Below are 27996 nucleotides of genomic sequence, written 5' to 3' on the forward strand. Positions count from 1 at the left end.
CATGCAGTAGTAAACTACAATTTTGAACATGTAGTCCAAATGTGAGCTAAACTATGGTTAATATCGCTGATATTAAATATTTGTTCAAACAGCTTTCAATGTGTAATTATGCACATAGCTTTTGTAACTTTACTGTATTGAAAATGTGCCTTTTAATTTCCCGAGGTTACTGGAAAAATGCATAAAACTTTAAAACTGAAACCAGGGTTAAGGTTTCTTGAATTTCTCTTCTTTTTAAAAATGAAAGAAATTAATAATTAATAATTGCTGGTTGCTTCATGCAAATGCAAATAATTAAGTAACAATGCTAAAGTGTGTGTGTGTGTGTGTGTGTGTGTGTGTGTGTGTGTGTGTGTGTGTGTGTGTGTGTGTGTGTGTGTATTAATACTGTGTAAGTGAGTGTGTGTGCGTGGGTTCTGTGTCACTGTGCAAGTTGGACACTGAGCTGTCACGTCAATCACCCAGTCGACAGTTTCACATGCATATTCATTGTGATGCTAATTTCACCCAGAGACGTTTTAATGAGTTTGGGGCCTGAACAGCTCAGATGAGGTGACGAATAAAAGCTTTACAGCATTTCTTTCTATCTTTCTTTTCTTTTTTTTTTATCCACTTCCCGCTGAGAAACGCTTGTCATTGGCTGGTAATGACTCATTTATTAAGTACAAATGTCCTGTCTGTGTCAGACAGTAGTCTGAAGTGTAGAAAAACATGAGCTGTTGAAGTTGTGGAATAAAATCCTACTTTTTTTTTTTTTTTTTTAAGTAAGTGTCTGACACTTAATTGTTTTTACTTAGCTGGGGAAAAAAATACAATAAAAATGCAAAGCAAAAATCCTGCCACTGGTTAAAACATCTTTAAAAGATGTCTGAAATGTGAAGTTACCCTTAGCAAAATTATTTATTATTTATTCAAGTGTACTACAAGTATACTTATCTTATACGAAAACTGAGGCAGTATACTCGAAGTGTACTTTTTATGTACTACATTGTATATACTTATGAAGTATACTTAGCTTATACTGAAAAGTATAAAGAATAGTCTGACTAAATACATTAATACTTGGACTTACACTTGTACTTTAACACTAAAGCATATACATGTATACTTATTTTGTACTAAAACTGAGGGAGTATACTTGAAAGTGTACTTTTGTAAACATAAAATGACCTTATGAAGTATACTTTAATGAATAAAAATGTGGACTACAAGTATATACTTAGTACACTAGTATAATATAGACGAGTGTACTTGTTGTATACTTGAAAGTGTACTTTTATAAACTTAAAATGTTCCAATTTAGTCCCGAAGAAGTGATCAATTAGTAAACTTTCTAGTACGCCACAAGTACATGGTCCATAGTATACCTGTACTTGTACTCAAGCATACTCAAGTATGTTCGTAGTGCGAAACCTTCCTGTCATGAGGCCAAAGGTTCCTACAGTTGAGAGCACCACCTGTGACGAGTTGTCCTGATTGCATTCAGTGCTTTTAGTGTGAGTGTTGCGATAGCCACTAAATAACAGGTTGTATCTACCATTTACTGTAATCCTTTACAGCAGTGGTTCTCAAACTTTTTTGGAATACCCCCTTTCTTTTCTTCCTGAATCCAAGTACCGTACCCCCCTTTGTCCGACTATAACATTTGGCTTAGAACACCATTTAAGAACAACTGTAGAGCAAAATGATGGAATGAACCAGTGATAACAGAGAATCTCATTTTGTAAATAAGCGGAAATAAACAGTATTTAGTGCAGTGATCCCATTTTAATAACAAGAATTTCTGGCGACCCCAAAGACATTTTTTGATCATGTTTGAGCTCAGATTTATTTCTTTTTTTTACTGCATTTTAGTTGAACTAGATTCACAAAGTGAAAGTACAGAAATGCAGTTGTTTAAGATTGTGTGTTGTTTTAATTTAAAAAAAAAAAAAAAAAAAAGAAGAATTAAAAAGTTTCAAAAACCTATTTTAATTTTTCAGAAATTTCAGACGACCCCATAGCCGGTGTTAAAAAAATAGATTTATAGATTTATTTCTATAGTTTTATTGAACTGGAGGAATGCAAACAACGTCTGACAGGGAACAAGGCCAACTCAAACAACGATAGAGAGGAGGAGGAATAAAAAAAAAAAAAAAAAGCCAACACTGACTACAGATGAGAATAAATCCTACACAAAAAGTAAAAAAAGTGAACGTAACCATGTCGGAAATAAACTGAATAAATAAAATAATAAAAAATTTCTGGTGATCTCACGCCTGGGGTGGAACCAAGACTCCCACTTTATTTCTCAAGTATCCCCTGTAGTGCCATCGTGTACCCCTAGGGGTACACATACCCCCATTTGAGAAACCCAGGTTTAGATGAATTGTCGTTTTTATTGTCATTACATGTTAGCTGGAAGTGGAGGTAAATAGTCATTTAACAAAATATGAAGAAAAGAGCTGGGAAGGTCTTATAACTACGTTACACTGCATGGTTACTATAATACAGCTGTGAGTCAGGTTCACTACTGTTAGATTTTAACTTTTGTTGAATTTTTGAGGATGTATGAAACCTATACATTTTTTGGAAACCCTTCAGTATAAGCAATCAGAAAAACATTTGCCCCAAGTCCTAAATCTTGTATTTTACAAAATGGCTGCCGTGAAACACATTTTCCTCAATATCCCAGCATCTAAATAACCTGGAGCTTTTATTTTGACAGCTAATCTACCATTTTTAGGGCCAAGGAATCCAATGCTCCTAGTGCGTGCTGAACAAAATGGAAGAGAGGGCCAATTTAACTATGTTGAGTTCCAAATATGACCTCAAAACTGTACAAAAAACACGAATCAGACAGTCTAGTCGTAGTTGCCATGAAAACGCAACTGCCCAAGACCGTCACACACACACATTAGCTACTGGCCTCCACACCGCCAAGAAACCAGGACAGAAAAGAGGAAAAGCTAAAATGGACGTATCGAGTCCAACATTTGGTCCTTCAACAACATTAACAAAGTCCCATTTTACAAGTCCACTGGATAAAGAAAGATGTTTGTTCTGTCAGATGATGACAGTCACCACTGGGAATCTCTTGAAGAAACAGTTTGGGTGAAGAATCGAAGATCTTAAATGTTTCGTTTCATGGGTGATCTCATATATTCAGGGGTTGTAAATTGTCTCTCATAACTTTTCTGGTATAAAAGCCTCTACTTTCTTTCAACTCTGCCTTACATTTGACGGTTTTCAAAAGGTTAATGGACACTAACTTCATAGTCTGATCACTTGTAAAACCTTCAATAAAATGGAACATTTCAGTGTAACAGTTTTTTGGTTGTCTCTAGCTTATTTATGTTGATCTCACTGGATTCCTTGGCCCTGAAAATGGTAGTTTGACTGTCAAAATAAAAGCTCTATAGGTTATGTAGAGGCTACTTTTTATGGCGTCCATTATATAAAAGCCAAGAAGGATGCCAAATACGTATCAGGGCAAATGGAAACATAGGTTTTTCTGATTGCTTAGACAATAGATTTTCCAAAAATGTATAGTTTTGATACTTTCCACAAAAATCTGGTGAAATTATAGAGTATTTGACTATGTGGTAGTAAGAATGGCCACTTGAGGTTATTTTTTTTTACTTATGTGTTTTATTTTACACATTTTTATTACATATTAGGAAAACAATATTTAAATATATATATATATATATATATTCAATTAAAACGTGAGACCATACATGAGACAAACTATTGCAAAATTAAAATGTCACAACATGTATCGTTGATGATCTACTACACACCAGATAGTAATTTTTATATATTGAGTTGAAAAAGTCAAACCCAAAGTATTTAAGTGTACGTCCCAGAATTAAAGTCAACATGTTTATTTTTCCAACATGGTCTTTTTTTCCCCTTAATCCAAGATATCGTATTGTTATCGCATGTTCGTTAGCCTATCGTATTGTTTCGTGAACTCACTGTATCGTCCCTTCTCTAATATAGGTATATGGTGAGACGTCAGTGCGTCTCATTTTATTTAATTTACTGGCTTTTGATGACAGTCGTAGAGGTAAAGGTTAGCAACATCTGGAAAACCATGGCTGCTAATATTTAGTTCTTTCGTTTAGAAACTGTTGTGGCTTTCACTTACAGTATATAGATATTTCAATCTTAAAGAGGGATTTGGATCAAATATCATTATTATTATTAATATGGATTAATGTTGATTTGTTGTTTTCTTTTCCATTTTAGTACAAATTTTATATTTGAGATGACTTTTGTTGTAATTGGCACTATACAAATAACGTTGATTTGAGTATTAGAAAAATACAATGTACCTTTCAATCTGCTTTGTTCCCATATCATAACCACACACACTTAAAAGATGAGGAATGCATGAAAACAAATGCAGTATTTGAGACTTCCTGTCCACCTTAATTCTGATGTGAATACTTGGGCACAACTTCCTGTCTGATAACACAAATCAATACTCGCTGTCATGACACAAACAAGTGCTCCACACTCACTAAAATGTGACCAGTGATGTAAACCATTGTGTAGGAGTGTCGCTGATGATCTCCCCAAGAACCCGGCAAAAAAAAAAAATCAGCAAAATCGCACCAAAGCCCTTTTATCAGGGTTGTAATATCAAATATACAAACTGTTTCACAAACAACCCAATCTGGCAACCCTGCGCAAAGATGCAGAATGAAGCAGAAGCAGCGTGAGCCAAGTGTGTTTTACTCATGAACATCTGTCTTTTTTTTTTTTTTCTTCTTCCAAGAATTATGCATATTACACGTTGCATGTCATATATTTCCACAAGTACAATTATTCTGAAAGAAACACAATGAGTTTCCAAACAACACATCATGTATCTCAGGCTTAATCCACAACTTCATTCAATACAACCGTCATTTCACACGTTCAAAAATTAACAAGAATCTGAGTAATAATAAATTGCAAAATAAATAAATTCAATTAAACGTATCCATTAATAATTGTTAGTTGGCAGCTTTATAACAGCACACTCTGCATAACCGGTGGGTTGATTTGCAGGAGGAAAACAGTTGGAAATACATCCTGTGCATTTATTTTGAAGATTATTTAAAAATCTTATATAGCAGATATGAACCTCACTTCTGTTGTGGTTTCATTCATTCAGACAACTTTTTTTTTGGGGGGGGGAATTTACTTTGATATCCTGACATGTTTTGACAGATCGAAGTCAATTTTTAATTCAATTTCCTGCAAAAAGTTGTCTGAATGAATGAAACCATAACATATAGCATATTTAGTTTGTGGTTTTCTTCATTCACCTCCTGAAAATATACAGTATTTTCCCTTTGAATTAAAATAATAATAAGGCGTTGACTGATGATGGATATATTTCGATCAGTGTAGAATATCTAACTGCACCATCTTTTTTTTTTTTTTAATCCAAATTGTTTAGCAAGATAAAATGATTATAAAAGTGTTGAGGGTCGGCGTGAACTCAGGTTCAATAGGAATTCATCTCGAATACCAAGGTGGAGTATCTCCGTACTCTGCTACTGTAAACATAATGGTAAAAGTACACTTGTATAATGAAAGTGTTAGAAATACCTGATAAATACATTGCAATTGGCTATCTTCAACCGATCTGTCCATATACAATATATATTTTGCTATTAACAAACACTACAAGTTAAAAATCTGATTTGCTACAGGAGAATTTAAGGATTACCTCTGGATCTTATCTCACACAGGCTAAACTAAGCTCCGTTCAATCACTTTTAATGGATATTACAGGCTGTAAAATGTCAAGTGCACAAGATTTTTGCAAGACAACAATATAAAACGATAAAATCGCTGCATATGAGTTGAGCTTCTCCTTTAAAAGTAGCCATTGCAAGAGCAAGAATGACCCACACAGTCAAAAAGAGGAGAGAAAATAAACAGCAGTGAGAGGCTGAAGTTGCTATGCACAATATATATTTTTTTTTCTTCTTCTTCAAAACATGTGTCTCCCTCTTGTGGTCAATCTTTATACTACATCTAGCACTCAGCAAGGAGCCCTGTGATTTAGATCTGTTTAAAACATCACAACCTGGCAACAGGTCTTACACAACATTTTAATGCAATTACTTCTTCAGCACATCATCTAAATCAATCCATTAATTGTTTACTTCTTCGAATTATTTCACACTGAAAAACCCTTTCAATCAAAACGCATTCAGAAAAAAAAATTGAAAAACCTTTCCTGCTAAAGTGGTTCCAGTTCATTATTTCACCAAACACTTGGCACTTAGTGGCAGAAGAAAGCTTCAACTTTAATTATTGAAGAAGCACTAGCTTAAAGTCCATAACGTAGCTTAGGCTCCAATAAATGTCTGTAAGAGGTGTCCAAGTGTGTGGCAATGTGTGCAAGGGGTTGATTTAACACCAGCAGCCTTTGCGTTGGTCACTGGAAGCTCCGTCACAGAGTCCCTCCTCCTCCTCCAGAGCCGTGAGGTTCAGTTCATCGTTGATGGACATCCGCAGCAGATCCAGGTCTTTTTTATTGGCTGCTAACACCTGCTCGGCCAGGCGTGTGAAAGTCTAGGAAAGCAGTGAGAAAATTGTTTCAGATTACATTTGGGCTTTTCATTTTGTCATGAGTTTCTTCGTACCTCTGTTATGTTGTGGTTTGTGAAGGCACTTGTCTCGAAGAAGTCCATCCCATAAGCCTCGGCCAGCTGGAAAATTGAAAATGCCAACGGTGAGGACATTTTCTCTTTTGATAGAACACACTGCGCTGTGTTGCCAGGTGAGGTGACGTGTTCGAGTGAAGCTTTTAATGGAAAATGTCAGGCAACAGCTGAGGAAGCTGAGTGTGTGTCTGTGATCGAATGTGGACACAAAACACTCAGCAGAGAGAAATTAGGCTTATTGATAAGTAGAAGCAAAAAAATGAGCTCTAGATGCTCTACATAGCACATTAAAAGGTGTAATAATGGGCCGACGGCTTACAGCTGTAGAGCCAAATATGTTTTTTACTTTATATATTTCTACTTTTGAAAATGCCTGTCATGCTGATACATTTGGCAACTGTTAGTTACACATGTCCACTAGGGGTCAGCAGTTTGTGGATGGAAAAATAATTCCTTGCAATTTCACTGAGTTGAAGAATGATTCGATTTATTTCCATGCACTAAAACAGGAGTTACACTCGTGTTTCGCACAAAGACTCACTGTGAAGCTCGGGTAAATCTGTGTTAGTTACGTTTTATTCTTATAAAGTTGTATAAAACAGTGGTTCTCAACCTTTTCAGCCCACGACCCCCAAAATAACGGCGCCAGAGACCGGGGACCCCAACTGTAGCTGAAGGTGGTTGAACACAGACATGAACATTGAAGAACAGTCATGTGGAGACAGGACCATCTATAAGAGGGAATAAAGGGGAGAGCTTCTTGGGGCTCATCCATAAAGTCTGCAAAATGATGGTCCATTGTTCCATGAATCTGTGATCTGAAAAATATCCACTGTTATCCAGGAAGTTAATTATCATTTGCGCCATATTATAGTCATCTTAAAGATGTAAATCCTTGTTTTAATCAGAAATAAAATGGGTTAAAAGTAACAAAAAATGGTGGAAAAGGTGGTGAAATGGGATTTTAAAAACTACTGAAATTGGTTAAAAGTGGCAAATTAGAAAACTGACAAAAAAGGGTTCAAAGTGTCAATACTGGAACAATTAGTTTAAAGCTAGGGTAGGCGATTTTCTCCAGATACACTTTTTAAGTTTTTGGTTGAAATTGTCTTTATATCCTGACAGAAATTAAGATCTTATGTGTTTTGAAAATAGAATGAAGAAAATCCATCATCTGTAGCAGCTGTAAATCTGTAATAACTTCAACCAATGGAAAAAAACAAAACATTTTTTTTTTAACTAATCACATCTCCCTGTTTCCCTGCTCGTTCTCAATCCCTCACATGCACAAGCTCACACTGAAAGCGCGTCACCACTGACAGAGTTAAACAGAGTTTTTGGTCACGTTTATAATGGTAAAGTTTTATTGTTACTCACTGATGAATGAGACATGAGACAACGACGTTTCTACACAATAAAAGCGATGAGCTGAGCTCCTCTTCTGCAGCAGCTGTGCGCATGCATGTGAGTGAGACGGAGCACAGAGGGGAGGGGCCAAAGGGGTAAAGGCGGAGCCGTCGGGGAGGCTGCATTCAAAATCGTGCTAGCTTTGAAAATCGCCTACAGTACCTTTAAACTGGCTAATAACGGGCAGGACAAATCGTGAATATGGTTAAATTGACAAAAAAGCATCAAATATGGTGAAAATAGGTTAAAGGTGACAATAATGGGACAATATATGCAACATTAGGTGGAAAAAGTGGTGGAAAGGGTTTATAAGTGCTGAAAATGTCTTGTGTCTTGTGAAAATGTGTAGAAAAGGCATTGGAATTTGATGGAGAAGTGGCAGAAATGGGAGTAATGTAGCAAAAATGTGGCAAGAAAAAGTGATGAAAATAGGTTAAAATATGGAAAGTTTGGTGTAGCTGCAGAAAAAAGGTAAAAAAAAGGGCAAAATGGGCTCAAATTGTTAAAAAAAAAAGAAAAAAAAAAAAGTTTCTTGAAGGCATCTGGCGACCCACTCCGAGGGTCTCGTGACCCCAAACTGAGAGCCCCTGGTATATGAAGTATGAAGACTGCAAATGTTGTTGTTTAAATTGATTCCAGATTATTCCATTTGGGGCTTGGCAGAGGTTCCAATTGAAAAGAATTTAAGATGACTGATTATTCAGAGCATTTAGATGAATAATATTTATTCTGCTTATTATTCTAATGCTCTTTACTTGCCACCAAGTGACTACTTCTGATTGGTCAAATTCACACACCTTTCTAACCCTATCACACCTGGTTGGGAATCACTGCTATACCCACCTTGATGCCTTGCTCAGTGGCCACCTGCCTCTTGTCCACATCGTCTGATTTGTTCCCAACAAGGATCTTCTGGACTTTGTCCGGAGCGTACTGGGAAGTAAATAAAATGAAGGCGATAAGAGAGTGGGCGGAGCCTTATCAAATGTCAAGAGAAGGTTGAGACGGTGCAGCAAAGGGAGTTCAGGAAATAACAACAAGATTAGGTGTAAATAGAAAGCATGCCAAGACCAATAGAGCATTTATTTAACCAGACTCAGAAAGGAAATTAGCTGATGATTAGAAAATGAATGGGTCATAGACGTCTGGGAACAATCGAGGCTGAGCAGAGAGCTTTGAGGAATAATCAGAAGAACAATGATGTTAATATAAATAATGACAGAAATGATGGATTAACTTTCTGATCTGTTTGGTTTGTGACTCCTCGCAGTGACTCACCTCGTCCACGTCGCTGGCCCACTTCATGATGTGTTGGAAGGATCGCTCGCTTGTGATGTCATACACCAGGAAGATTCCCTGGAGTGAGACGGTCAGTGCATGGTGACATTATTCAGTGAGACATGAGCCGATGAGCCAAATAAGATGGATTAACCCACCTGTGCGCGTCTGTAGTACTGCTTAGTGATTGTCTGGAACCTCTCCTGGCCGGCTGTATCCCTGAGTAACACACAGACGCACAGGCACAGACGCATGAATTATTGAAAAATGTGAATATTACAAACTTGTTAACTTCTTCAGTCATCTTTATTCTTTGTGTAACGCTACATGGGGGTCAAACTGGCAAAGTCTGCACATGCAAAGATCCCAGGTGTGAACGTTTCATTTTTCTATTTAAGGAGTTAAGATACGGTAACAGCCTGGACGGGGAACTCGGGAATTGTGCATGCATGAAGCAATTTTAAAAAAAGATATAGGTTCTCAATTATTAACTGTTTGTACGTTCATATCTGAGTGTACGACTTGCTTTCAAACGTATTAACGCAAGCTTCGGTGTTTATCAATTCTTTACGTCAGGTCTGAGCTCGTGTACGCAAATCTGTGTGTGTGGATCAGTGATGCAGAACAGCAAAATCTGACTGAGACTTTAACATTTTCTTAAATTAAAACAACCCTCAGCTGTCATTTAAGCATAAGCAGACACCCATTCAGAACAGATCTAAACAGATTATTAAAACGAAATAAAATTAATTTTTTTAAAAAAACCCATGTTATTACTGATACCTGCAATTTTTTGGTTTTCTTTTCAATAAACCAATGACAAACCCTGTTAAAGGGCAGGAGTGCATAGGATCAGCAGTGCGCAACACGCACCCGGGTCACAGGAATCCTGCTTCAGCTGTGTTGGACGCTACTGTACACCACAGAGGAATTGTGAGACATTTCCATTGGTGAATGAGCGATTGTCTGATGCACCAGCGCAGCGTGATCAGCCAAACCCAAACCAGTGGAACCACAGCCTTCACTGAGGCTATTTAAGGCAGTGGTTCCCAAACTTTCCACAGTCATGTACCCCTTCAAACATTTAACCTGAAGCTATGTACCCCCATACTCTTGCACTCATAAAACATAATAATGTAATGTCATATACAATGTAGCCCTACAGTGAATTTTACCTATCCTGTTGAGGAATATATAATAATTAATAATATTGGCATTTCCTGAAGAACATGCAAATGAGGATGCAATGAGGTGCTGGCCCGCATCACATTGCATTAGCTTTTCATTGGCATTAGCATTATCTAGCATTAGCCTAGCAATAGCAATAACCTAGCATTAACATTAACATTAGCACAGCAACAGCATTAGCCTAGCATTAACATTAGCCTAACAATAATATTGACCTAGTATTAGCATTAACATAGCATTATCATTAACCTAGCATTCGCATTAACCTAGCAATAGCAATAACCTCGCAATAATATTAGCCTAGCATTAACATAGCAAGAGAATTAGCCTAGCTTTAGCAATAGCCAAGAATTAAAATTGATCTAGCATTAGATTTAACCTAACATTAGCCTAGCAATACCAATAACCTAGCATTATCATTAGCCTAGCATTAGCAGTCACCAAGCATTAGCATTAACCTAGCATTAGCATTAACATTAACTGCTCTATTTATATTCTAGTTTCCAATGTTGTCATTGTTTTTAATTTTCATTCACGTACCCCCTATGACAATTCACCTACCCCTGGGGGTACCCGTACCTCACTTTGGGAACCTAGGATTGAAGGGATTCAATAATTTATTTTATTGTGTTGTGTTATTGCAGCAAAACCGTACCTTTAGGTCTAGTTGTCACGCTGTCAAAAAGCACATCTTTGTTTTGTCTGATCCTCAGATCTTCCTGGTTCGGAGGCGGGGCCTCCGAACCAGGAAGATTTAATTCAGCCAGCCCATTTATCAACATCCGATCATTTGTACGCTGGGATTGGTCAAATACAAATGTTTCATGAATCACACGTTGATAAATGAGAGCCATAGTGAGGACAATACTTTCTATTTCTATTTTGTTTATCCTTATATATTTATGGTGTGGTTTGTTTGTTTGCTATTTGTAAAATTGTGTTTTGGTATCATAGTGCAGTGCCCGTAGGAAGTATGTATTGCTATAGAAAAGTGAGAGGGTAAGTATCTTTTTCATAGATGGCCAAATTAGGTTGTGTATGAAGGTGGGACATCAGTGCCATTTAGGTTTGTTGTGAAATGTGTAGAGTGACTATTGTGTTTTCATATATTGTGGCTTTTAGCAAAGACGCTGATCTTTGCTGATGCGATTCCAGTTTGTTGTCCTTGCGGATCCAGATCTCCTCAGACCGCAACAGACTCGGTCCGGACTCATTTAGTGTCATTAATCCACAATAGTCAGTTTAGATGCACATGGAATTTGTAAAGCATTTATGAAACAATTTATTAACGGTATCATTGCAGTCCAAACGAATCCGACATTGCACACCCTTGAACAAAGCAGCAGCAGCCTTGTTGCAACTCTCAGGTCAGTCTGATCCTGATCCAGACACACAGACACACAGCCACACAGACAGACAGACAGACATTGACTGTGAACTTGTGTTTTTGAAATATATTGTAAAACTTTGTAAGGTGAAATGAAAAGTTTATGTTGTTAAATATAATAATGGGAAGCTAGTTAATTAACAAAAAAAAAGAAATTTATGGATAGGGGGAAGGATTAAATCATATTTAATGTACTTCTTCCCACTCTTTTTTTGAAATGTAAACTGAATTTGCGAAATTGTGTTGAGAATATTTTTGTTTTCTTATGATTTTTTGTTTACATGTTCGAAATAAAAATCAAATCAAAGATAAGGAAGCAGTTGATCTGAGCTTTTCTCTAGCTATGCTGCTATAGGTTTAGGCTGCTGGGAAACCTTTTCTGCTGCACTTACTCCTCATTCATTTTAATGTGCGTTAACCAAGCCTCTCGACAGTTTTTCTGTAGTAATCCTAGCTTTGGAGCAAACAGTTACTCCATCTGTGGGTATGCTAATGCTAACTGATGTTATCTCTCTATCATGTTTTTTCTCTTCCTGCTTTAGACAAACTTCATAGTGTCCAATGCTGAGACTGGATCCTCTAATAAGCCTCTCATGTGGAAATATGCTTTGATAATATACAGTAGTTTGACATGATAGGCGACCGTGGCTCAGGTGGTAGTGGGTCGTCTTCTGATCGAGAGGTTGGGGGTTCGATCTTAGTACCTGATTATGTGTCAAAGTGTCCTTGGGCAAGACACTGAACCCTAAGTTGCTCTCAGTGGTCGACTAGCGCCTTGCATGGCAGCCCTGTCCCACTGGTGTGTGAATGTGAGAGTGAATGGGTGAATGAGCTGTTATGTAAAGCGCTTTGAGACTGCTTCAGTGTGGTGATAAAGCGCTATATAAAATCAAGTCCATTTACCATAGGTAGGTACCAAACTATTTAAACTACACTCAACTGCACTGAATTGAAATGAAAATAATGTTTTGTTACAATTATGGAATGGATTTTCTCACCATATCTGTATCCGTACTTTGACTCCATCGATTACCAGAGTCTTCATTTTAAAATCGACTCCTGTAAAAGAGAAGACATGGTGAGGAAAAGCCTTAGAATAGAACAGCGTATAATCATAACCACTGGTGTCACTGTGCAAACATCACAGGAACCCTTAGCAGAATGAAAGTGGTGTTATCCTGGTATAATTAAAAGATCACGATGATGATCCGTTGAAGCTGGCCCTGAGTAACGTTGCAGAGAAGCAGGCAAACACAGAGGAGGATAAAGAGGTGGGAACGGGGTTAAACAAGAAGACGCTGTAGCTTCTCTGATCTCAGAGGCCCACTGTGACATTCCTCAGAGGAAATTACAGCTTTGTGTTCATTCGCCAAAACCAACACACACAATGAGGTTTGCAGCACACACTGTCTGCACGTCATTCAACCACTGACAGTTTTCTTTAAAATGACTGTTGGCACAGATTCTTAATCCCACTGTCTATTGAAAAACCCTGGATGTCATGTTAAAAATGTTTTAAACTTAAAGGCAGGGTAGGTAATTTTCGAAAACTAGCATGATTTTAAAAGTAGCATCCGCCTTTACCCCCCCCCTTCCCTCTGTGCTCCCTTTAAAAGCCACGCCCCTAACTCACATGCATAAGCGCCGGTGCTCATCGCTTGTATTGTGTAGAAACGACGTCGTCTCATTCAGCGGTAAGTAACACTAAACGTTATCATTATGTATGTTAAAAAAAAAAGTGACTAAAAACTGTTTTAACTCTGTCACCGGTGGCTAGTGCACGCAAGGGGTCGAGAATGAGCAGGGAGACAGGGAGACGTGATTGGTTAATAAAAATTAATTTCTGTCAGGACATAAAAACAATTTCTACCAAAAACTTAAAAAGTGTTTTCTGGAGGAAATTACCTACCCTACCTAACTATTTGTCTTTGTTCATGTATCAATATTGTTTTGCTATAGATTGAGTAGATAGTTTGACAAGAATCATACCCTTAGCAATAATGAATTATTAATAACTGCTAAACATTAGGCATTATCAAGAGTATGTGTTTGATGGTTGTATGTACAAATAGGTGTACATACTCTGTTACTCTATACTGTTATAAAGGGATATATGTGCGGCTGCAAAGTAAAATTGTGTGTGTTGATTTCCCTGGTTTAATTCTATGGGGACATGCGCATGATAAATTGATAAATAAAGTTTGCACCAATGCAGCGGTTTAGGTAGAATCTGCTAAAGACCACATAATGTCGTACAAATACCACTATTTATTTAGCATTTAACATTTCTTAGTGCAGGGTGCTTATCATCCAGGTTAATTAATAAACAAACAGATGTAACTTGGCAAGCAGACTGTGTGTGGGTGTGTGTGTGTGTGTGTGTGTGTGTGGTGTGTGTGGTGGGTGTGTGTGTGTGTGTGTGTGTGTGGGTGTGGGTGTGTGGTGTGTGTGGGGTGTGTGTGGTGTGTGATATTATGGTTAGTGCTGCTTATTGTTGGTGGGTAAGGTGCTGTTAAAAGTAAACTTTACTCTTCTGGTTGTGGTACCGCATAGAAAGACAGGTCGCACTCTCACAACACTGCAAGCGCATCAGCCGTGTGCATGCATCCACGTGTGTGTGTGTGTGTGCAACGTTTCCCTCTTCTGCCACGCTGCTGCTACTCACCGCTCTCTCTCTCTCTCTCCCCTCTCCCACTATGGTGACTTCAAAATAAAATGAAAATAAACGTAGTAGAAAATGTGGCTGAAAGAGACCACCGTCCACCCGCCCTCATATCCCTGTCCATCCACAACAGGAGTAAAACAGCGTGCTATGTTCACGCTGGCAACAAATCTTTCAGGTCGACCAGACACCGCATCAGGTAGATATTCGCTCCACAAACACACGCAGACGTTCCTTGTATTTATAGATAGATAGATTTACAATGTCATACTTATGGCCATAGGTGAGGACACTCCAGGGAGTACATGAGTTTTGTTTTGATTATTTTCTTATAAAATAATGTAAAGTATTTTGTCTACTCTTACTGGAAATGTCTCGAGCAGGGGTCTGCAACCTGTGGCTCTGGAGCCTAATGTGGCTCTTTGACTGTTATGCAATGGCTCCCTATAGCTTTAAAAAAAAAAAAAATTGAAATAAAGTTGTTTTTTTTACAGAAACTATTAATGATTAATAACAAAATAATTATATAACAATGTGTTAACCTAAAATAAATCACGTTGTGCAATGACTCAGCCACTTTCCTACTTCACCTCCTGCAACATCTTCAGATCATCAACTTTCCTGCACCTGTGGCAAACCGTAAGTTTTAAATCCCTAGTAAAATAACTAAACTAACAAAAACACTATTTTGGAAGAAATTAGAGATTTTAATTGTCTGGGGAGAGACTCATGTAACCACCAATGTGCCGGTTAAATATGCATGCTTTATGTGTGGCAAGAAATGAGCAATGAGCATGTGTTGATCACATGATCATGTGTTATCAAATTCAAGTTACTTTTTGAAGCCTTTCAAATTCATTAACTGAAAAAAATCTTCTTTATATAACATTGTGTTCATGTAAACTGAGATATGTAAGAATTTGAAGATGCAAGATACTGTTTTATTTCTTTATGTTAATTTAATTTATTTTATTTTAAACTGTTTTTAAGCAATTTGCATGATCAATAAAAATCAAATCAAACATTCTATATAATTTTAACTGTATAGAATTTAATACAATACCGTCTTCATTGAAAAGTATTTATTTGGCTCTGGGAAGACTTTAATCCTAGTGTGATGAGGCAAAATGGCTCCTTGTAGAGTAAAGGTTGCAGACCCCTGGTCTAGAGGGTCTGCTTTGTCTAACAATAGCAAACCTTTTTAAACTCGATGATTTTGATTACCGGTTTTAATAACATGTATTGGATAGGGGGAAAAAAGCCTCTCTAACGCTCAGTAATTCAGTTCAAACCCAATTATGTAAGTTAAGGCGTATTTTTCTCTTCATAAAACAAAAGAGACATTGACATCGACTGTACAAAAGGGCTAAAATGTTTGTTTTCCCATAATAAAGCAGTGAAAAAATTCACGTACTATATGTTTTTTAAACCGGTAGTATTTTCAAAAAGCAGTCTTTACTGTTTGTTTTTCTTTTGCTAAAAAAAAAACAATAATGCATTAATAAAAACATGCTTTACACGAGGGAAAAGGTTCAGCCCCTTTACAGCATGCAAACATCAGGGCCAATGAAACAGACAACGTACACAAAGCAGCTTCAGAGACCCAAATATTAGCATCTACTGTTATAAGTGTGAATAGCATCTGCTGCAGGTTGTTCAACTCAATTCAATTCACTAAACTTTATTTGTAACCAGGTGTCAAAGTACAGCAGCAGTGCAGCAATAATCTAAAGAAGGGGCTAAAAAGAGAGCAAAAAAAATAAACAGCTCTAAAATGTGTGTAAAGCAAATTCAGCCATTTTCTTCTAAACACATTAAATAGGTCATAAATGTATTCCTTAAAACATGTAAAAAGCCATTCAACCATTTAAAATGTAATTGCGGAGCTAGGCTTCACAAACTGTTTCAAATTTCTGTGTTCAGGATTTAATGGGCGGGTCACACTCACATCGCAGAGTCACTGTTGGACATCGCTCAAACAGGTAGTTTGTTTTTTTCTTTTGCACAACTGGCTGGCTTTTTCAGCAAAGCTATGGTAGAGTGTATTCCTTCCAACAGAAGAAATTAGAATATTAAGTAAGTAAGTATTTATTTATAAAGCGCTTTTCGCAGATAAAATCACAAAGTGCTGTACACAGAAACAATAAACATACATTTACATCACATGTGTAGCATCATAAAAGGGCAGTAAAAATTAAAAATAAAATCTTGTTAACTAAAAGCTTTTTTGAAAAGCGAAGTCTTCAAATGTTTTTAAAAGTGTCCACGCAGTTCATCTCCCGGAGAGACTGGGGCAGACCATTCCAGAGTCTGGGGGCTGCAGCCTGGAACGCCAGGTCTCCTCTGGTTTTAAATTTGGTTTTTGGGAACCTTAGTAGACCCTGACCTGAGGATCGAAGGCTGCGTCCTGAAGTGTAGGGACACAACATGTCTGAAATGTATAGAGGAGCCTGGCCATGCAAAGCCCGGAATGTTAGAACCAGTATTTTATATTCAATCCGGAAATTGACAGGGAGCCAGTGCAGGGAGGAAAGTATCGGGGTAATGTGTGATGTTCTGGGCGTACCGGTCAAAAGTCTGGCAGCAGCAATTTGAACCATTTGGAGTTTACACAGGGTCGACTTATTAAAACAGGTAAAAACTGAGTTACAGTAGTCAATGCGGGACGAAATAAAAGCATGGATGACCAGTTCCAGATCAGGTTTGGACAGTAGATGCCTCACTTTGAGATATTTCTCAGATGGTAAAAAACAGTTTTTTAGTCAGTTGGCGACAGTGGCCCTCCAAAGATTTCTGATGCTGGATTTCACTGATGAACCCAAATCACCGAGAGAGTTCTTAATAAGTGGGATCTTTTTATCAGGGGCGATGATCAGAGTTTCTGTTTTGTTGGGGTTTATCTGGAGGTAGTTTGATGAAAACCAGTTTTTGATGCATGAGATACAGTCCAAGAACTCAGGTAAAAAGTGAAACTCTGAGTCATTAAAAGAGCAGTATAACTGGATATCATCAGCATAAAAATGATAAGAAACATTTTTAAAACCACGGATCAACCGACCAAGAGGCATCAGGTACAATAAAAACAAAACAGGCCCCAGAACAGAGCCCTGGGGTACTCCACATGACAGGGTGGACACATTGGACATTACATCATTAAAAGCCACATTAAAAGTTCTACCATTTATATACGAGGCAAACCACTGTAGTACAGCACCGGAAAACCCCATTTCTGATTTAAGACGATGGATCAGTGTGTTGTGATCTACGGTGTCGAAAGCAGATGTTAAATCCAATAAAGTTAAAACTGTGTAGCGACCAGAATCAGCAGCCATCATCACGTCACTGGAGACCTTCACAAGGGCAGTTTCAGTGGAGTGGATCGACCTAAAACCAGATTGATATTTATCATAAAGATCATTATCTTCCATGATTGATGTTAGCTGCTTGGCTACCACTTTTTCCATCATTTTTGACATGAAGGGAAGCTTAGATATGGGCCGGTAGTTTATAGGCTGACCTGGATCAAGATTAGGCTTTTTGAGAATGGGATTTACTAGGGCGTGTTTAAAGTAGCTGGGGACTGTGCCGGATTTAAGTGAGAGGTTGATCAGTTTCACCAACCATGGACCGACTTCATCAAAAACATTTAAAAGCAGTGAGGTTGGAATAATATCCACAGGGCTCGATGTGGGTTTCATTTTTCTCACTAGATCCTGAATATCCTGTAGGCTGACAGGAGAGAAGGAGGACCATGTGCTGACGGGAGCTACAGAAGTGCACAAGCTGACCAAAGGAGTCATGATACTGGCCCTAATATCTTCTACTTTATTTACAAAGAAGTTTAAAAACATGTTACAATCATCCCTTGTGTGTACAGGGACATGGGACGGTGGGGGTGTAACAAGATGTTCAATAGTGTTGAACAAGACTCTGGGGTTTCTCTTATTTTGGAGAACAAGGTTAGTGAAATAAGTAGAGCGGGCGCGCTTTATTATTTCATTTAGCTCCATTATCTTTTCCTTAAGATGGAGTCGATGCACTTCCAGTTTAGTTGTTTTCCACAACCGTTCCACTTTCCGACAGCTTCTTTTGAAGTTAAAAATGGTTTCATTCATCCATGGACAAGGTTTTTTATGAGTGCTAACAACGTTTTTAGCTGGTGCTACTGTGTCTAACAGAGTCAGACAGTGATATTAATTTTCATTTAACTCACTCAGTGCCCCCAACGAGATATCTCGTCATTTTAAATCCAAATGCTCAGTGCCATGACGAGATAAACTCGTCAATTGCGTTTTTTCACGGGGATTACTAGAAAACACCCTGGTGGAGGTCCCTCATCAATATCTAAGCTGTGGGGTGTTGTAGTGACCAACATTGCCCTGACGATGGCAGCGGTGTACCTTGAGATGAGAGATTAGCCACTGATGCTACCATTAACTGAGGAGGAGAAACAGGAACGAGTGAGATTATGGCGCTACAGAGTGATATTGTGACGTTGATCCAGCACCACATACTAACACAGAACATGTGTGGACCTGAGTAGATTATTGATAATGTTGTGATCGTGAGATAAAACCATCAACTAACCGGGCTAAACGGGTCATTGCTGCGTGTCGGGAAGAAGAAGAAGTTACGTCTGTGTGCAGACTGACGGGAGGAAAAGTTTCTTTGATAACTGGTTCTAAATCAACTGTAAAGCACACTAGTAAAAGCATTGATCTATCATCTAATTTCTTTCCTATCCAACACATTTTTGAAATTACAATTACAATTATTACACCATAATTGTAATTAAATAATTAATTATCAATTACAAGTCAAATTGGCCCCAACCCTGGTCTGAAGTAACACTCTGTAAACTCACGCCGGATGCCAATCAACACTCTTACCACTTCTGTTAAAAAATCCCGAGCAGCTTTAACTTCACTGTTGGGCCATAACTGTTATGATTCAGTTCAGGTTTTGTTTAGTTTGTGTTGATTCTCCTTCTCCTCGTTTTTTTTTTTTTTTTGTCTCCTGCAGGAATGTGATTGGCAGGGGGTATGGCTGGCATCTCCACTCAGCAGAAGAGGCACACCTGGCTCCACTCAGTAATCATCTTGTCTATAAGAACTTGGGCTGTGTCCAAATAGCCCCTCCTATCTCCTTTCTTATCCACTGTTTCTTCACCCCCGGAAGTGTTTAAGTGGTGGCCATGCTAAAGAGCGTCCGAGTTCTCTTTAAGCTCAGGAAAAGAGGCTCAATGCATCCTTTATTACCTAATTTAGCTTAGGAAACACTGATGCATCCTTTACCAAAGGAGACAAGATAATGCTGACCCACAATTCCTTGCGGCGACAACATTTATAGGGACACGCACCCCCGAGCGCTCACAGAAACTCAAGGGATGGAGTCGGAGATCATGTAATGCAATGATATGCTTTGAACAACTTTAAATAATCTAAAACCCATATCTAATGATACAGTATGTAAGCCATATTATCAGATCATAACTGACATAAAACAGACACTCTGTGGTTCAGAAAAAAATGGATCAGTTTAGCCACATGATGTTTTATTCAACATAATTCATATTTCTAAGTGGAAGGTGAGTGTGAGCAACCATTCTTAATGTGACGTTCCTTTAGTTTCACTTTTGTTCCTCATAGCCTGGGTAGCCGTCTTTTCCTGAGATCAAACCTTGTGATTTTTTAGATTATATCAGTGGAAAGTGTTATAAATGTGCTTTTAGTCCATTTTCTGAAATTTGTAGTTTTTTCACCACGGCAGACGTCACTAACCTTCGCGGCCGTCAGGTTATCACGTCACCTAGTTAAAGTGTGTCTGAATGTGAAAACAAACGTGATGGCCGTTTCCTAACTCCTCTCCTAACACCTTTCCTTAACCCCCTGATGTCATCCACGGGGCTATGGAAAAGTGGATAGGAAAGGAGATAGGAGGGACTATTTGGACGCACCCCTGGTCTTCTCTCCACTACTCTGCCAGATGATTCCGTCTTGTTTGAGTCGCTGGTGTGCCTCCGTTTCCTTCAGTTCTCCTCGCCAGTGACATAGTGACGGATTGTTCTCAGGCCAGCCAGCTCCCTGCCTTCACTTCCTGCTCTTTTTGTTGAAGAATAAACCAGTGTTAAACTTTTTAGACCTTCGTCAGTCTCTGTATTTTGGGGTTCAACTAACTGAAACCTTGACAATAATAAAGTTAATTAAAAAAAATTAGAATAATAAGTAAACCAATTGGCTATTTATTGTGAAAACTGCCCTTAAAGGTTGTTTTGTGAATTGTTTTGCAGTGAAACTAAATAAATCCCTACCCTGCTACTTAAAAACAGTTAAATAAGAGAAGTGAAACTAATATGTTTGATTGACAGACAGGAGAAATTGTGCTTTTTTTGTGGTCTAATAGAACCAGAGCTCCTGTAGCTTTTATTTGAAGTCTTAAAGTTCTGTAAACCCTAAAAATGAAGGTAATAATGGAGAAAAAATGAAAAACAAAGAATGTGAAGGAAGGTTTAATTTACAGTGTGTCATGTAAAAACTAATGTTTACACCCCCAGAAGACCTTTGACTAATTAGATGGATGGCTGGCTTTGACTGTGTGAGGTGGATGATGGGCGTCTGTGTGCTGTAGGTCACAGTGACAGACTCGCAGACGGATGGATGCTCTGACAGTGACACTAATTCACAGGGGGATGGAGCTGTCATTCACTGACTGCTTGTAGAACTCTGATAACAAGCTGGAAACAGCCGACAACTGTCGACTGCTGTGGTGCTCAGGGCAGAGGGGGAAGCTTTTTATTTACAACCACTGAGCAAGTAGCTTAACACCCTCAGCCTCCATTTAAAACACATTCAGGCACACACAACCATGTATGTGGGGTTTATTTGAGGGTATTATAATATTTGTAGAAGTAAAAAAGGTAGGGTTTCACCGACATGAAAATTTGTGGCCGTTTAGAGAGACAGAGTTGCAACTTTGGTGTTGCAAAACGTTTATTTTTCGTGGTACTTCAGTGTGTCTCTCTCTCTCTCTTTTTTTTTTTTTAATCTCTCAACAACCTGTGACGGATTATGTGCACGCACACGTTTGTGTGAGAGATAATAGATAATGCACGGAGGAGATGGAGGTAGACACACACACACACAGTAGTTATAATAAAAACATACTGAATTAGTAAAATAAAACAAAAAATGAAACAATATTTATAGAAAAAGTACATAAAACGACAACAGAAATCCACAAAAATATACAAAAAGTCTCCAAAAGGCTTGTTTCTTGGTAGGGATGAAACTGAAACTGGATTTCCCCTTGTTGATTAATAAAGTATAATCAATCAATCAAAATGACTCCAAAAAAACATACATTACAGAAAAATACACCAAACAACAACATATGAAAATGACTCAAAATACACAAAAATAAATATTTATACACAAAATGACAAAAGAAATGCACAAAACTACACCAAAAAGATACAAAAATACACAAAATGACTCCAGAATCACAATACAATGGCAACAAAAAACAATAATTGTACAAAAAATGCAGAAAAATACAAATACACATAATGACTCCAAAAAACAACAAACTAATTTATCATGCACATGTCCCATACAATTAAACCAGGGAAATCGCACACACTTTTTCATTTTGCACCCGCAAATAAACCCCTTTATAACACTATAGAGCACAGAGTATGTACACCTCTTTGTATATCCAACCTTCAAACACATACTCATTTGACCATAATCTAATTAAGCCCCCACATGAATGCATACTTCCGAGAGGCACTGTACTAGTAAAAATTAAATCTATGACCTATGGTGGTTTTGATTCATGGCTGACCCTTTAATGTCTTTGTCATGGTGCAGCATATCAAGTGTCCCATTAGGTCTTGAACCCTAACCCCACTGGGCCCAGTACATTGATGGCTCCAGCCCAGTGGCTCAGTGGATGGTGATTCACTGCCTATATGATATCAGAGTTCTGACACTAGGGGCCTGAAAAGGTTCCGGTGATATACGAGGGAGGAAGATTAAACTCTGGGGTGAGTTAATACCAACTCTAAATCATCCCAGTAGCTGAAACGGAAACTCTGAGAGTCAAATTATTACAGTGAACTGGGAAAAGAAACTGGGATGAATCTTTCAATGAATTATTCACTGAGGTCAGACCACCAACATATTGAGTTCACCTGCTCCAGCTTGATTTGTTTCATGTTTAGGATGTGTAGGAGCAAGAAGAAGAGATATCTGTCTCTGAAAAAGGTTCTAACAAAGCTCATCTCCTTTGTAAAGTTTACACAAATTACATTGACCTTCACTGACTATGCTACTATGCTTCATCTTAAAATGGAAACACTGCATTAGTCAATTCCAATTCACAGAACTAAAAGAAATTGTTGCTAATGTATGCGCCACGGTGCAGTACACAACGAAAGTGTTATAGTTTTTTTTTTTTTGTAATAGTGAATTACAATGACATATATAATACTAATTTGTTACATGTTTTAAGGTATTAAAATATAAAGTTTACCTTTTTTTTGTTGTTGTCCTAGCCACATTCTTTAGCTACAGCCAACAGAGAAGAGATAATATGATGAAATATGATCTCAAGAGTCTTATTTTGAAAAGTAACTGGATGTTTTAATGTTTAGTAAGTGCGTAACTTCCTGTTTCACTGTATTTGCTCTGTGCTGAAATGCTGCGTCATGCTCCGGCATCTGGCAGAAATAGAAGCCCTGCGTATCTCTGCCGGAGGGCTCCGGACTGTCGGAGCTGGGACGGAGCAGATACGCAGCACACCTGACCCGATGGAAATTAACACATAGACTAAAGTGGAAACCTATCAGCTCCGGTGGCGTGCTGGAAACGTAATGCAGCGGACACGTTTCCGGTGGAAATTGGGGGTTAGACTGTCATAAAGATCCACATCTGTTCTGGAAGCAAAGGGTTGATTTACATGATGTGGCCCTCGGTCTAATTTTGTGCAGCCCCCCCAAAGTAAGTGCACAAAACTGCTCCAAAAAACATAAAAATTTACGGAAAAATGCACATAATAACAACAAAAATGTATAAAATTACTCCAAAAACACACAAGACGACTACAAGAATAACTAAAAATATATGAAAGGACAATAAAGATGACAAAAAAAACAAAACAACAACAACAATATGAATACACAGAGGTCCTGTTCTATGAAGCTGGATAAACATGTTCAGTATATCTCTCCATTTGCAGACTTGACTTAACCATTCGCAGCTGCACTACTAACCTGGTTATCAACACGTCAAGTAGCGTGCACGCTCATATAAAAGGGGTGGAGTTTGCCGTATTTGACCAATTGCAAAAATGGAGAAAGCCTGCTGAGCATCTTACATCATAACTGAAGAACAATTCTTAAAAATATTAATCAAAAGCCATAATTCAGGCGGGTCTTTTATACTCTGATATCGTATCCAGAACAAAACCTGCTCCCGACCAGGTCAGCCATTCAGCATAAGTTACCATGGTGATTTACCTAAGGAGTTAACCAGCGTCGTAGCACAAAAAAAGAACACATGGAATAAATCCCAGAAGTTAGTGTGATAAGAAGAAATCCAGCTTGGTAGTACAGGTCCAGAATGAACTACAGACATACATAATGAGGAAGGAAATCTACAAAAAGGCCACAGATTGGTCAGTTTTCTACATGCTGACAGGAATGTTGACAAAGTGACCATCAGGGTTAACTGGTCTTAAAGTGAGGGCTGATACAATGAACAGACTGTGCACTAGGGGTGGGATGAATACTGTAACTGTACATTAGGGGACATGGCAGAAAGTTCTGTGGGGAGGATGAGAAATGATTGATTGGTCTTTCTCAGAGGAGAACCTCTTTTTCTCTCCATGGACTAAAGTGAAGGACATTAGAGGAACAAACGACTTCCCATTACTTGCCCACTGCAACTAAAGCCAGGAACCTTCTATCTTCTAAGCATTCATCATGGACACAATGAACTTTTACTGTAAGTGGAATTAAACTCTAACCTACCTGAGTGACTCTACAGGTAGATGTCTCCTATAGAGCTCTGTGGGCTAAAAATAGCATGCTGTAGTCTCAGCGGGGGCTCCATTATTAATCAATAGACCAAATACTTAACATTTACCATCATGTTCAGTGTCATAAGGGAATAAAAGTTTAAATAAATGTATAAAATAAATGTATATACCTCAATAAACAAAGATAAAATTAGGAGTGTTGCGATATATCGCGATATTACATTGCGATATATCGCGATATTACGTTGCGCGATTCTCGGATCGATTCAAAATGCATCCATATTAGGACATACTAGGAAAGTCTTTTCCACTGCAGAATTGTACATTGTAACTGCACAAAGAAGTGCATTGAAACCTGGGCATGTTGACCAGCTTGTGTTTTTGCATTTATTTGTTGTTCTAGGTAGTGATAGACCGATACAATTTTTACGTGCGGGCTGCTGCGTTCACCGATTATTTACAGAGAGCAGAAATATTGACTTGTTCTTGTTCTACATCCCTTATTTTTAATATTTATGAATTTTCATTTTATTGTTGTCGTCCTACATCACCTTTGTTAATTTCAATAAATGTTCCTTTTTTTAAATTGAGACTCGTACCATTTCTTATCATCATTGTGTAATTTTTATGACGTAAATTGAGGGAGCAAAAGTAGTATCGGCTCAAGAAAATCGGCAGTCATTGGCTAAGGCTGATGGGGGAAAAATCGGTATCGGCATCGGCACCAAAAAAATCCATATCGGCCTGTCCCTAGTTCTAGGTATATACTGTACCTCAGTAATGTTGCACTAAAGTCAAAGTTGGTTTATAAGCCACAGGCAGATTGTATGTTATTTTATTTATTTGAAGTTGTTGGCACATGGCATGTTGAGTGTAAAATATGCCAATAAAATATATTTCATACATGTTCTCATGAAGGTGTATTTACAGATTAGTTGTTTCTTAGGTCATATATTTAAAAAAAAAAAAAATTGCAATAATCATCTTATACTTTAATATCGGGATGTATCGTACTGTATCGTCTCGTGACTTATGTATCGGGATACGGATCGTATCGCCAGATGCCAGGCAATACACAGCCCTAGAGACAATGCTTGTGTATTGTTGTTGTTTATCTGGGGCAGTACGTCTCAGACTAAACACCAGGATGATGAGTCATTGTCACCATCTTATCTGAGAAACACGTTTTCAATAAAAATGTCAGCTATCCATCAAACCAAACAGAATATTGGCTGATTTTTTTTTTCCTCCCGCTCCAGTGACAAAGACGACCACGTTCTCCCAAAGAAGAGATAAGAAGAAACATCAGAGCTTATTTATTTATTTACTTATCAGACCAAATATCACATGAAGTAAAAAAGAGTAATGAAAAGCACAACTATGCAAGGGACAGAGGACGTAAACAAAAATGAAAATAGTGAATAAAAGGGAATGAGGTTTAGCAGTGGTGAACACTGAGGAAATAAGATTGTTTTCCTTCCATTATTTTATACAATATGCTATTGTTTGTTAGCTGCTCACTAGTTCAGGGTGTATTCAGAAAAGTTTGACAATAGTTTACTAAAAAAAAAGTAGATTTAAACAAAACTAATGAATAATACATTTTTTAAAAAAAGAAATAATTGCTTGAAATATTTAGGATTTACTAATAATATAGTGAATGTTGAGTAAATCCAAATGAATTTTACAGGAAAAACAGATACATATTTATTAATTATCTGAGAAAAAGTTATTTAGATTGACTAAATATCTACAAAAAAAATGATTTAACATGATCAACTCATTCATTAGTTAGATTTTTTATTATTATTATTATTATTATTATTAATTATCTATTTGCAATTTATTCCAATTTCCAAGTATCTGAATGATGTGGATTTATATTTACTAATGTTATGTGTGAAAATGAGTCTAGCAATAAGAATAATTTGGATTCAATACATAAAATAACAATAATTACCATGAGTAGGAACACAGCAAGTAAACAATTATTATTTGTGTAACTTTGTTTACACATACAACTTTTTCCTACAAAATTTGGGTAAAATACCAAATTCTAAAAAAAAAATAAAAATAAAGGAAGGCTGTTAAAATAATAAAATTGGTAAAATAGGGATATGTACGCTGGCACCCTGTGATGTAATCTGGTCAAAGCTAATTATGAAGTTGGGTCACATTCATAAGGAAAGATGCTGATCTATACATTTAAGTAAGAATGTTTGATTTTTTTAAAGTTGGATGCCAAATTAGTGTTTTCTTTTTTATTATTTATCTTTATTTTATCTTTAAAGAAAAAAAAAAAAAAGCCTACATATGTTTTTTTTTATGAATTCCTTGTAATTTCTTCTTTTTCCACACAATAAATACCTCTTTTTTTCTCCTTTTTCTATTTTTATTTCTATTTTATTTTTTTTTTACACTTTTTGTCATGGCCAAGATTCTGCTCCAGCAGTTTTTCCCACATTAAAAGGTGAATATAAATTCAGTAGGAAATTATTAAAATTATATTCATATTTCATCCACTTTATACATTACATTATATACCATGTCATTAAGATGCAAATAACTCACCTGACTAAAAACACACACAGACCCTGTGAGAACATGGCAACTGCTCAGAAAGGCCTGACCTCTTCACAGTAATAATAGTTGGTTAACTCATCAGCATGGGACACGAACCACGCTTTTACAGATATATTGTGTATTTTAAATATAATACATAGTGATGGACTGCCTGCATAAAGGAAGAGTGGAGACAATAATAATAATAATAATAATAATAATAATAATAATAATAACAATAATAATAATAATAAGAATAACAATAACAATAACAAGTAATAATAATATAACAATAATAATATGAATAACAATATCAATAACAATAATAATAATAATAACAATATAATAATATAATAATAATAATAATAATAATAATAATAATAACAATAACAATAATAATAATAATAATAATAATAATAATAATAATAATAATGAAATAAGGAATGTTCAGCCCTGACAGTGGAAACACGCAGACAGCACAGTAGGTGTAGAAGTGTCTTACCGATGGTGGAGATGTGAGAAGGGTGAAATTCGTTGTCGGTGAATCTGCACAGCAAACATGTTTTTCCCACCCCGGAGTCTCCCAGTAGAAGGAGTCTGAAGAGCACGTCGTACTGCTTGGCCATGGCGTCACGCGCGGACGTGAATTCTGACATAAAGAGACGTTAAGTTAAGTCAGAGATGGAGGAGAAACTACGCCATGTGAGCCCATGTCTGCTCAGAGCCTCAGCATCTCTGCCTCTTTGTGCTCAGAGAAGCCCCACCGGCGGCCTGCCTCCTCCTGCCTCCACTGGGTGCGGTGGACCACCGTCAAGTCAGCG

The 27996-nt window shown here is 37.4% G+C and overlaps 1 protein-coding gene across 1 annotated transcript; it reads right to left on the bottom strand.

Annotated features, from left to right (window-relative positions):
- Nucleotides 1-5379: 5379 nt before the first annotated feature.
- Nucleotides 5380-27984, bottom strand: rab15 (RAB15, member RAS oncogene family). The gene is made up of 7 exons (XM_028440400.1): nt 27678-27984; nt 12912-12972; nt 9497-9557; nt 9339-9416; nt 8904-8993; nt 6633-6698; nt 5380-6561 (listed from the first exon to the last, which is right to left on the bottom strand). Exons 1-7 carry the CDS (start codon nt 27829-27831, stop codon nt 6400-6402), a joined length of 672 nt encoding a protein of 223 aa, XP_028296201.1. The 5' UTR covers nt 27832-27984; the 3' UTR covers nt 5380-6399.
- Between the last annotated feature and the right edge of the window lie 12 nt (nt 27985-27996).

This window comes from Gouania willdenowi, chromosome 24 (genome assembly GCF_900634775.1).
Source record: "Gouania willdenowi chromosome 24, fGouWil2.1, whole genome shotgun sequence".
Lineage (NCBI taxonomy): Eukaryota > Metazoa > Chordata > Actinopteri > Blenniiformes > Gobiesocidae > Gouania > Gouania willdenowi.

Bases quoted from the DNA above. Each gene is read 5' to 3' on its own strand.
- rab15 (XM_028440400.1), bottom strand. From the start codon at position 27,831: ATGTCAGAATTCACGTCCGCGCGTGACGCCATGGCCAAGCAGTACGAC. The intron at 12,973-27,677 runs GTAAGACACTTC...TCTCTTTTACAG, and splicing joins TTCTCACATCTCCACCATCG to GAGTCGATTTTAAAATGAAG. The intron at 8,994-9,338 runs GTGAGTCACTGC...TTTACTTCCCAG, and splicing joins GGGCCAGCGACGTGGACGAG to TACGCTCCGGACAAAGTCCA.